The sequence below is a fragment of the Perissodus microlepis genome, chromosome 5 (assembly GCF_051167445.1).
Source record: "Perissodus microlepis isolate ML-2025 ecotype Zambia chromosome 5, ASM5116744v1, whole genome shotgun sequence".
In the NCBI taxonomy this organism is placed as follows: Eukaryota; Metazoa; Chordata; class Actinopteri; order Cichliformes; family Cichlidae; genus Perissodus; species Perissodus microlepis.
The window spans coordinates 31439722-31451887 of record NC_140465.1 but is presented as its reverse complement, the minus strand read 5'-3'; the positions used below and the strand labels follow the sequence as shown (position 1 = coordinate 31451887).

Sequence of the window (12166 nt, the reverse complement as noted above, 5' to 3'; positions counted from 1 at the left end):
TCTTATAGTGATTGTTCAGTTGATTACTGGAAGTCTAGAGGGAACCTCCCCATCTTCTTCAGCTATTCATCTTTCCAATCTCTGGACCAAAAAGTAGTGAATAATTGTAGCAGGGTAATAATGTCCTCTACAGCAATGACATTTCTTACCTTGTGTTGTCCTGACAAACTGACAAAGATGGATCAACTGCCAAAGAGAGAAGGATGGGGAAAGGGGTGACCGAAAGTGGTGATGAGAGTCAGCAAAAGTTAATGAAATCAATTACAAGATGAGCTGAAAATTTATGGCAAAAATCCAGGTGTGATAAGGGCAGTAATTCTGAGACAACATTAATTATAAGTCTAGGACTCGTTGCCTTTTGTGCTTCCTCGAAACCCCCTTTTCCCTTGCTCGCCCCTTATTTTTGTTCAGACTGTGAACATTGTGTTCTTTTGCCTATCCTTAGGAAATGCCCCATACTGCACCCCGGAGCAGTACAAGGAGTGTGCAGATCCTGCCTTGGGTAAGGAGATAAACCAGCATGCTGCTTGCATGATGTGTATGTGTATGCACGTGTGTGTATGTGTGCATGTGCACTTTTCAGTGTGCATGTCCCACTGTTCAGAGCTCCTGATCCGAGGTGATAACAGATAATAGTGTTCCTTCAGCCTGATAGTAGCCATTCTCAAAGAGTAAACCTCAAGCCTGCCACTGAGGCTCTCCTTTTCACACTCCCATCAACTGATACCTTTCGGTCCTTTCATGTCTGTTGCTTGTTTTCTTACTGACTTGCAATCTCTCGTGTCTCACGTGTTGGCCTCTGGCTGTTACTGTTTCTCTGACTCTGTCTTGATGTGGCTTATATCTTTTGTATTTCTTATAAGGGTCTGTGGGGTTGCTCCTCGCGGCATCTTTTCTTCCTGTGACACTTTTCATTCAGCTCATATTTTGTTTGTCATCCTGGGGTGGCGATAAATCTGTCTGTCCCCTTGTCTTCTCTCTTTAAATCTCTATCTCTGGCTTTCTTCTCTCTCTCTCGCTCTGTCTGACTACTTCATTTTTCAGACTTTCTTGTCGAGAAAGACAATGACTTTTGTGTGTGTGAGACGCCGTGCAACTTGACACGTTATGGTAAAGAGCTGTCCTTTGTCAAGATACCCAGCAAAGCATCGGCCAAGTACCTTGCCAAGAAATATAACAAAACTGAGCAGTACATAGCGTAAGTACATTTTTTTTAATCTTTTATATAACCAAAGGTGGGTTTGTGTTTGCAGAGCATTTTCACTTTTAATTCAGTGTTTCACATTTATGTTATTTGATGCAACCAATCTCTAAGAAGCTTCACATAAATGAAGTGATGAATTAAAGTTATCAGTGCCATTCATCTGGTCTTTTCAGTGTATTTTAGAAGCTAAACATTGTTATATTTTATTTTTAGTGCAGTTATACTGTCATTATCACTCATCATATTACACAGTGTGTTAAACTGTCATCATGCAGTGCATTCTGTAGACACAATTCATCAGCTCCTGCCATTTTCTTCATTATCATGAATATTTTTTATAATGTCTTGCAGCAAATAAGAGATGTATTTAGTTATAGATAGTACTTTACGTTTCTAGTTATTTATTTTCTATTCTCTACTTAAACACAACAAAAATGCTGTAGCAGCAGTTATCAACTCACCCCCGAAAAAAATTAGAGAAGGGGCAGGTGGTAAGTGGCAGCTGCGTTAGCTTGGCCCCCCAAAAAACTCATTTTTTAAATAAATTATAAACAGGTGCCAATGGCATGCTCAATAATTCAGGTAGTTTACGTCAAATGTTAAGTTCCCATTAACTTACAGTTGACTCAAGCTCTTCCACTGAAAAGTGTTGTATGGGCTTTTGGTTGACACAGAAGTGTATATTTGTCCTGAGTTTGAAGTTTCAAATGCACACACCTCCAGAAAGAAGCGTAGCAATGGAATGACTTTGATGGGGACGGCTGTTTCCACCAGATCAGGTGCTCGATTGGATTGAGATCTGGTGACTGTGGAGGCCATTCGACTATAGTGAACTCACTGTCATGTTCAAAAAACAGTTTAGAATAATTTAACATTGCACATTATTCTGCTGGAAGCAGCCATCAGAAGATGCACACAATGTGCTGATAAAGGGATGGACACGGTCAACTAATGATCCTCAGTTGGCACTAATGGGCCCCGTGTGGCATCTTGAACCATTGATACGAGGCTCCGTATTCTCATGTTGTTCATTCTGATCCTAAGTGAGCTATTCTCAAGCAACATCCTTCCAAAACCTGTGTAAAGAAACATGTTTCTTGACTTTGTCTATGACAATTTGAGACTTCGAAACAATTGAAGGTTCAGTTTCCTGTTCTTACAGCAGTGGCACCCGCTGTGGGCCTCTGCTGCTGTAGCTCACCTCAAAGTTTGGTGTGTTCTCCATTCAGAGATGCTCTGCATACTTTGGTTGTGGCCCACACTTGCCTGCTGCATTTGCCTGCTGTTATTGGCTGACCGGTTATCTGTATTAATGGGCAGTTGAACAGGTGTACCTAATAAATTGGCTGTGTTCAGTAAGTGTATACTGTAATTTTACCCTGCAAAGATTGTTATCTTCTGTCCCAGACTTGGCAAAAGCCAGCATTAAAGATATTTCCTCTAATAGCAAAAATTGGACTCTTCCAAAGGGAGTAATGTTTTACTGAAAGTACAGCTACTGAGTCATTATATAAAAAATGAAAATGTTGTGTAATGTATGTATGGTCGGAAGGGTAAGATGGCGCTGGCAAAAGGTCGTCAGCCTTAACCCAATTTCCTTCGGGGTCAATAAAGTTTTATTGAATTGAATTGAATTGAAAATGGATTTCATCTTCAGTTGACTTATTGACTTGTTAGATTACACTGTAGTACTGTTTTACTTTTCATGAGCAGTACGGTTGTAGATTATAAATGTGCTGTTTGTGTTTGATGAGGATGGAAAATCTCTGTGAAAACATTCAGGAGCCAAACTGAGTTTTTTTCTTCATTTCTTTAAACATGTGAAACAAAATATATACCAAACGCAACTTGGTTGGAGTTCTGTGTTTTTTCACTTGTGCACTGGATTTTCCTTTCTGTCATCATTTAGCAATTCAGTACTGGCTTAAACATAGCTTGCTGTCCTGATTGTGAGGGATTAAGACAGATTAAGCCACTTCAGAATACAAGCACACTTACATCAGAAATGTAAATCTCTTGATAAAAGCTCATGCCATCGATATCAGTTACCCGTAAGGACAAGAAAACTGCCACTAAACAAGTTAAATGACCCACTCTCTTTTCTGTCTAACAGAACCGATGTGTTTCGGGTTGATTTTCTCTTTTACTTACTTCCTTAAAGGCTCCTCAGTGAGTGTAGTAACCCTTTCACTTTCTAAAACTTGGATTTTTCTTTTTCATCGAGGGGAGAAAATAGAGCAAGGAACTCGCATTCAGAGCTTAACTTGATTAATCGACCAAGTATTGAGTGTTTCTTGGCCAAATGTACTGAAGAGATCAAAAGCAGTTCAAGGAAATGAGGAGAGGGTACAATAATAGTTGGATCTTTTATCTATCACTCCCGGCAGAGCAGTTGAAGGCAAGATAATTACACCATATGTAGCCAGACTGCTGTTAAAAACCTTTCACTTCTCCCTTCAGAAAGAAATTCCCTGTGGACACAAGTGAATCCATCGAGTTCATTTCTTTGACTGGCCAAATTTCCAAGTGGTGTCATACTGATGCACATTAGCTTTGTTTTGGTATTCCGGCTTCTTAGTCTCTGGTGATGTGAAACTGAAGTCCGTGACAGTGGACTGTCTGTCGTCTTTCTGCTGGGAACCACAAACAGAGAAAGAAAGGTAGACGTGTAGCTTAATCCACTGTTTGACAGCAACTTTGATCAGATGTGTCTTAGGTTAACCCACTAAGCAGCAGGAACATGTGACAGCCAAGAGGCATCACTGAAACTTCAGCATGACAACCCATACTGACGGCCTACAGATGAGGAAAAAGTACCCAAGAATGTCAGTAACAATAACAAGATAGAAGATCAGTGACTGAAAACCTGCAGCATCTGTACCCCAGAGAATATATCAGGAGCTAAAGCAGTACCAGTGGTAAAAGTCGCTGATATAAAGTTATAAAAGTTTTTAATAAATAATCCTATAATAAATAAATATGGCCTGTCAATCATTGCTGTTCATGTCTAAATTTGGAACATCGTGAAAGGTAGAAAAAATTGTCTTTTTAGGATCTGGGGAAAAGCTGAATGTGTAGTAAATGTTCAAATTACACCTAGCCTAAAAATATTTGCATTTATGTTTTGTTTTGTTTTTAAAAATAACACTTTGACATTTTATTTGATTGTGATCAGATCACCATATCTCTGGGACTCTGGGACTGTTTTTAGATTATAAAACATGTTTACATCATTTATATTCACTAACTGGCCCCTTTATTGGGCACATGTTGCTAACATCAGGTTGTGCATTCATTACCTTAGTTGTAATCAGTGGTTATTTGAGTCGCTGTTGCCTTCCTATCAGTTTGCTGGCCTCTCCTCAGCTTCATCTTAATTACTTACTGAATTTGAATTACTGTTTCCTGCTAGCTCAAAGCAATCTGGTCACTCCTGTGCCTCTTACATCCACAAGGCATTTTCACCCAGAGAACTGCCACTCACTGGATATTTTCTCTTTTGTGCAAGTAAATCCTTATAGATCAGCAGTTTCTGGAACACTCAAACGTTCAAAGTCACTTAAATCGCCTTTCTGCCTCATTCTGGTGCTCAGTTTGAACGTTAGCAGGTCGTCTTCACCATGTGTACAAACCTCAATCCGTTGAGTTGCTGCCATGTGATTGTCTGATTAGTGTTAATGAGCAGTTGAACAGGTGTAGCTAATGCAGTGAATATCTACATGTGTTGCATGGTGAGGTTATTTGTTGATTTTGGACAATCCAAATATTAATATTTTCACTGTGCAGTTATTGCAGGACAATCAATTTAGTATTGTTTCTACATGATACTGGGGGCTTGGTGGTTTAGTGGTAAGTGCGCCGCCTCGTCTGGGAGGTCATCTGAGGAGTTGAGGACAATGTTACCGTTCCACCAAATTTTAGACATAATTGCACAAAAGTTAAAGTTAAAATTCAGAATGAATTAGGATTTACCAGAGCAGTCTGAGTAGACAGAAGAAATGGATAAACTATTGAGGGAGGTGTGTTGGTGTGCAGCTGAAACTGAAACATGAAGGTAAATAATTACATTTATTTAGTAAAAGTAATTAGTAAAAATTTGAAGTGGCTAAGTGTGAGTACTCGTGCTGCAGTGTCACTGTTACAGTGCTTTAGCCCAACCTCAGTGATGGTTGGCTGGCTGGCTGAAGGTTTAATTCACATTTCAGAAAGAGTTTTTATGTCAATCATAAATCAGATGATTTGAAAGCACAACCAAGCATTAAAAAAATCCCACGGCCGTGGGCATGACATATCCAATTTGCCAATTCACATATCAAAATCTCGTGGGTTACATCAGCCACCTTGACCATCCTCTTATAAAGGCCCACATAGTTTACTAGTTTCCAACGGGGGAACAGCAGATTACATCCACTCTACTGTAAAATGTTGGCAAGAGCTGACAGAAAGAACAGAGTTCCCACAGCTTCCAGAAGCTGATGGATGCTTTTGAAATTCATCCAGAGTAAAAAAACCTGCTGGGCTGAAAAACTCCAACTCATTCATATTTAATAACATGATATTTTGTTTTACCTTCATTAAAATGATTTTTTGTGACATTTGTACTTTGACTTGAAGGCTGTGATTAATTTGAGTGAGCCAAGTCTAGGCTCGTTTTATTGCACATGCTGGCTTTCAGGGACATTTAACGGAACACAGCCATTGTTGATTTGTAATTATCCCGGTGCAGGTGAATAAATGCTGAGACCCACTGACCTCAAAGTGTTTGATGACTGTTTCTCATTGTGTGTACTGCTGATGGGCTTTAAAAAAAAGAAGTCAGTGCAGTCAGAGTGACCTGAAGTATAAGATCTCACGCAATTTTAAAATGTTCTCCACATTATCACCATGTTACCAGCTACAATTTGCATCAAGTCATTTAAAATGAGCCCTTGGCTTCAGCAGAGTTGATCTTAGGACTGGCAGCTTATCACTTGTCTTATAATGCAGGACTTATATTTTAAGATATAAAACCAAAAATCGTGTACCAAAAAGGGAAAACTACAAAGTCAAGCTGTGGTTTTGATCCCAAACCCAGTGGGGTGTAAAGTCTGACTTCACCCAGAGAGAGGATATTTAAGAATTACAATAATAGTCTGTCTTGCCCTGGGCCTTTAAACTAATCCCCTTTCTTCTTCTTTATGCTGAAGTCCTGAGTTTTAGACTTTAACACAGTATGAAATCAAACAGCTACCATCATTTCCCTTGTATTCCTCAATGGGCAGACCCACATAGGGAAAATTAGTAAGTGGTGACAGGTTATTTGCTCAACTTGATGCATCTTCTCTGTTATCTGCAGGAAGTGGCAGACTCACCAATCACCTCCTCTGCCTGAAGACGCACTGATAGAAACGTGTTTGAAATGTAAACTGTTAGTTTTAAATATGTGAATTAAAACTGCCTGCTTCCCTTTCTGTTAACAGTGATAACATTCTGGTTTTGGATATCTACTTTGAAGCGCTGAACTACGAAACCATCGAACAAAAGAAAGCCTATGAATTGGCAGGCCTTCTGGGTAAGGAAATGGCTGTCAAGTGTTTTCTTAGGAAGAGATAATGTGCAGTATGCAGCATGACAGATGCTTTGTATCTAAAATGACAGTAGCGCAAGTGCTTGCATTTTTTATGAGGTGTTCAGGTCCCAGAAGAGACACAAAAGTGTCTCTTTAATCTTTTTAACTGCATATTTGCAAACGTCTATATTTGCTGTTACATTTCTCACCTTTTTAGATGTAAAAAAAAAAGACGCAAAGTGTGTGTGAAAGCTGACCTGTGTTTCATGAATGTATTCAGGTACAAGTTTTGCTTCCTTATTTTTCTTTTCAGGTGATATTGGTGGTCAGATGGGTCTCTTCATTGGGGCCAGCATCCTCACCATTCTTGAACTCATTGACTATCTATATGAGGTAAAAAAAAACTAATATCTATTGTGTTTTTATGGTCATCTGTGCTACTCCAGCAAAATAGAATGACTTGCTGGCAAAATTTCATTTTTCACACAGTGTTACCATGCGCACAAGGACGTGTTTTAGCGAGCATGACGAACGCTCTGTCCTTCACAACCCTGCAGCCCATTTCTGCATTTCTGCACGGCACTCACATCTTAGCAGTAGCAACGCTGAATACATTAACATTTTGGATGTATTATATTTTAGATTAGTCAGGATGTCTATGTCCACTCTCATTAGAGTAACTGTGCTCCACACTTCCTCCCTCCCTTCTCTTACAACTGAAGTACTAAGTGTTTTTTATGTGTGTGTCTGTTAGTCCTTGATTAGAAATGTGTGTGAGAGAGAGAGATGGGCAGAGCAAAGCAGCTACTGCTCATGTGCAGGGTCACCGTGCAAGCATATTTATAGATACATAAAATAAATCACATTTCTATTCCAGTCAAGTATGTGGGTTTGAACTATGATGAACCAAAAAAAGAACACTTGGATGCTCACCAGAAGCAAAAAGAAAGTACTTTTTGGTAACAGGTGTGCTCATCTATTTTCAGGTGATCAAATACAAGGTGTGCCGGTGCATGAAGAAGAAACACAAAGGCCGCAAAAACAATGACCGGGGAGCTGTGCTGAGCCTGGATGATGTGAAACACCATGTCAGTAGTGTGCTGTTAAGTACTTTCACTGTGTCAGACGGCATTGCGTTGACAGAGGCACACTCTCTGCTTTGTCTTCACTGCTCTCAACTGGAGTCGAGATGAAGGAGGTGGTGGGGTGGTGGTAGGAAGACGAGCAAATGAGAGAGAAGAGATAGTTTGGGTGGGGGGGACTTGAGAGACACGGTAGAGAGTGAAAAAGTGATTGGGATGAGAGGGGGAGAAAATTGAGAGGGAGAAGTAGGAGAGCGGAAAGTGGCTGGAATTTAATCAAAGCTGGTGGACAGCACCAGCAGGGACAGGCCGGAATTAAAGCTTTGGAAGGTGTGACAGCTCACTTATTTCCAAGTGTAAATGAAGCCAGTTCACTTTAATTGTAAGTCAGACCTCAGACAGAGAAGGGAAAGATATTCTCCACAACTGATCTTGACTTTGTAGTCCTCTCCTTTTCTGTTCACCATTATTTTCAGCATTTTTCAAAGTATTCCTGAAGAATTTATTTCCTCGCTCATCTCAGCCCAAATTGTTGCTCATGTCATGTTTTCCTGTGAAAGTGTTTATGAGCTTTTTAGTTGGGTTTTCTTGAACATTTATGCTCCTTCGATCTCAATGCTATATCTTCTGCTGATCATTTCTCTTACCTGCCTTTTGACTGTCTGCCTCTCTCATCCCATTTCTCTCTCAGGCTCCTTGTGAGAACCTGCGTACACCATCAACGTATCCTGGCAATATGCTACCTCATCATCCAGGCCAGGGTAACTTTGAAGACTTCACTTGCTGAGCAGAACCCAGGTGAAAGTGCGTGTTATGCAACCAAAGCCACCATACAACGACAACTGTCCAACGCAGGGAGGGCGAGGAACTGATACTAATCTAACAGATGCACTTTTTACATGAAAACTGAGGAAAATGGACGAATCAATCGTGACAAAGAATTTGTCAGAGGAAGTCCTAAATGTTTAAAAAAAAAAAAATCTGTAATTTTTCCGGAGAACATTTCATGCAGCACTCTTCTGTGTTTTTCCTCTGGATTACTGCCGAAAAGGATGCTCATGGAGAAACCTTGCCAACATGGACCTCTCTTTCAAAAGACAAAAAAATAAAGAAATAAATAAGGGAAAATGTACAGTTATCTCACCATAGACAGTAGATCAGAAAAAAGAGCCCCCATGCCTTTATATAGCACAGCAACACATGATGGTTTCACACAACACCGGCTTGCTAGTGTGACGAATATTCATACTGCTTACTCCACATGTAGCAACATCTAGAACTGTTGCAGTGCTTCATAAAACAACCGCTGGACTCTGTGTACTTTGTTTGCGAATGTATCTTTGTTCACAATGAGTGTAGTTGCGTGTGCAGGAAATACTTTCAGGGGGTTGCGATGTAAGTGGAGGTGGCGACGGTGGTAGAGGTGCATCATCTACCATTTAATGTACTGGTGAAGATTTCAGGTCTCATCATGTAAATGCATGCTTGTATTTGTCCAGTGCATGTTTTTTTTCATATCATTTCTAATTTTGATTGATTTTTTTTAATATATAGACTTATATACATTTAATCATTATATTTACCAAGTCTGCCTCATTTACAGAAACATGACAATGATACATGCCATATATTCCTGTGTGCGTTTGTGTGTGTGAAGGGACAGTGTTGCAACATTAGGTATGTTGAGTGTTTTGTTGATTGCACAAATGGATGAGCTGCACCTAATTTCATTTCTTATGATTTTGTTTTGTTTTTTCATTCTTTCACTTCTTTTTCATTTTCACATGTGACCACGGGATGAAGTGAGAAGGGTTTTTTCTGTTGTTGTTTGTTTCTTTGTTTTGTTTCCTAGGGATTGATTGCTAAAATCCTTGTGTGGGGCTGTTACATTTTTTTCCTGTATCTGTGTTAGTTGCAAAAGTCTTATCAAAGCACAATACCGCCAGTATGTAGAGGTGATGTAAAAGAAAACGTACTATTCTTCTTGATATATTGTCATATTATTAATATCGTGTTGATCCGACTGTTTTTGATTGTTTCTTTCTTTCATATAAAACACTCAGCAGCGCCTGATTTTCCTGTCTCCATTTTCCAGGTAATAGCCTGGTCTATTTAGTTATCAAAGCATAAATAAAATGCAGATATCGTTTTGGAAAATTGTTTGTTTTCTTCACTGAATTTAGTTTTTTCTTTGTTCCTTTGCTTGAACAGGCAAACAGAAACAAAGCAGTGTATTTTCCAGCTGTAGTTACTGTTTAAATGTTCATTTTTTAATCATGAGCTGCACTTAGAAAATCTGATTGAGCATTCTGCACTCCATCCAAGGCATTTTGCTATCTCTATTTCCCCAATCAACATGTTATCTTGTGTTTTGCTTCATACAACATTTTTCTTGGAATTAAATCAGCATTATGAAAGAGTTTGGGGGCAAGACTGATATTGCTTATCTACGGCAGCCATTCATTTGTGCTGCATTTTAACAGCTTCAAGCCACAACACTGGTATTTTGGAGCACAGTACTCTTGAAATGTGATTACAGATTCAGCTGCTGTATGACAAAAGGATGGATGAGAAATATCCTGCACAGCCAATACAAGTTTTATCAAGATTGTCAGTCAGCCAGCAGTATTCTACTGTACATCTGGTGCTGCCAACTGCCACAGTTATATTAGAAAAGCAGCTTGGTGATGCATGACTCTTTGAATATTAGAGCCCAGTACCACCTAAACCACGGTCTGCCTCAGAAATCATGTCCTGTACTCATTTGGCTGCTCGGTCCACTGCTACGAGACGTCAGGGGTTAGTCGAGGACGAGAAGTTTACTTTTGCCTTATAATTTTTTCATGATTTCTTTAAGTGCAGAACCACATATCAGCATTGTTCATCGAATGAGAGCAAGCACTCATTTTTTTCTATAATTCAGAGTAGAAACCTCAGCTGGTAACCACACATTAATATACAAGTGTTAAAGCTCGTATCACCTACAATATATGATGACATTTTTTTTCTTGTTTTTAAATGTCTGAAATATGATTTTGCCTTTTGTCCCTGATGGTTTTATTGTTTTTTGTTCTACCTGCTAACAAGACAAATTAATCAAAGAAGTTTGTTTGTTTTTTTAAGAAAAAAGATGCTCATTTCCTGCTGGCATTTGTGTCTTTGTGTGAGCAACAGCCTGCGAATCAGTAGATTGCGGGGAGGGTCAGAATACAGGAGCACTGCCTGCCAGTGACAGAAATCCTGCAGAAGATGCTTGCTGCATCCTGATAAGCCTCCAGGGCAAAGCAGGTGGGGCTGTGTGGGAGGTGGTAATACCAGCGGGAGTTCAGAAACTGAAAATCTTTCCAAAAATTCTGGATTAGCAAGAGTTTCCTGCAATCTGGTGGTTTAATTGTTTAATTTCCTGCGTTGTTTGAAATCTTGGCTTCTTTTCTCCCTGAATGAGGTTAAATCATCGGGCTTTGTGCCCTCATTTACTTGCAAGTGGAAATATCTGAGATGATGGCTCCCTCCTTGCTTTCACCTTGTTGGCTGACACACAGCCAATCTGTGGACAGTATATAAGAGTTGCTCCTGTAATGGAATCTATCCCAAACTGTCTGTCCTTCTTAAACAGCTTTAACTCCCTCATATAATCACCAGCTGGATGTGATTTACTGTACAGGCGGCTTTCTTGCAGGGAACCTTTATTGTTTGTTCTTATATTTTAATGAGACTTGTTGTGCTTATGTTTTCACCCACAGCTGACAGTTTAATCTCGCCTTCTGATATCACAGAACATGCACTCGCGCACAAGATCTTTTTAAATCTGAGGTAATTTCCGCTTAATCCCGTTATCACATCTTATCATCTCCATCAATAAGGAGATGACACTCCTGCTTCACAATGTGGCGTGCTGTCTTTTGTCATTTATGAAACAAACACACACTAAAAATCACTGGGTCCTAAACTCATCCTGCTTGTACACAATAATAAGATGGCCACCTGAGGAGAGAGATATCACTAATGTCAAGACACAAAACTCCTCACAAAGCAGGGGTCCGACCAAGGCCAGCACCCTGAGGCTTTGTGAGCAATGAAGCAAGGGAGTGTGAGGATTAGTAAGCATCACAGCCATGATCCAGGATGAAACAAGGAGCATTCACAAATGCATCAGGAAGATGACCCCCCAAGATGAACTGCTACCAGAGCGCCTTAGGCAGCTGAAGACAGATGGTGATGAGCAAGAGGGGAAGGAAATATCTTAGAAAACCAAGTGGCTTACATTAAGAAAAACACAGTGGCTGAAAACAGGTGACCGAAAGGACAGCACAGATCCTCTGACTGGGGCAG

At 39.9% G+C, this 12166-nt stretch overlaps 1 protein-coding gene across 2 annotated transcripts in view; it reads left to right on the top strand.

Annotated features, from left to right (window-relative positions):
• The window catches only part of asic1b (acid-sensing (proton-gated) ion channel 1b), a 188781-nt gene extending 178790 nt beyond the window's left edge, over window positions 1–9991 (top strand). For both annotated transcript variants that reach the window (XM_084929396.1, XM_084929395.1), the window contains 6 exons: window positions 446–502; window positions 1045–1198; window positions 6664–6755; window positions 7066–7145; window positions 7739–7840; window positions 8526–9991. In XM_084929396.1, coding sequence (XP_084785522.1) covers window positions 446–502; window positions 1045–1198; window positions 6664–6755; window positions 7066–7145; window positions 7739–7840; window positions 8526–8621 — 581 coding nt within the window. In that variant the 3' untranslated portion in view covers window positions 8622–9991. The remainder of the gene's footprint in view (window positions 1–445; window positions 503–1044; window positions 1199–6663; window positions 6756–7065; window positions 7146–7738; window positions 7841–8525) is intronic.
• The last annotated feature ends 2175 nt before the right edge of the window (window positions 9992–12166 follow it).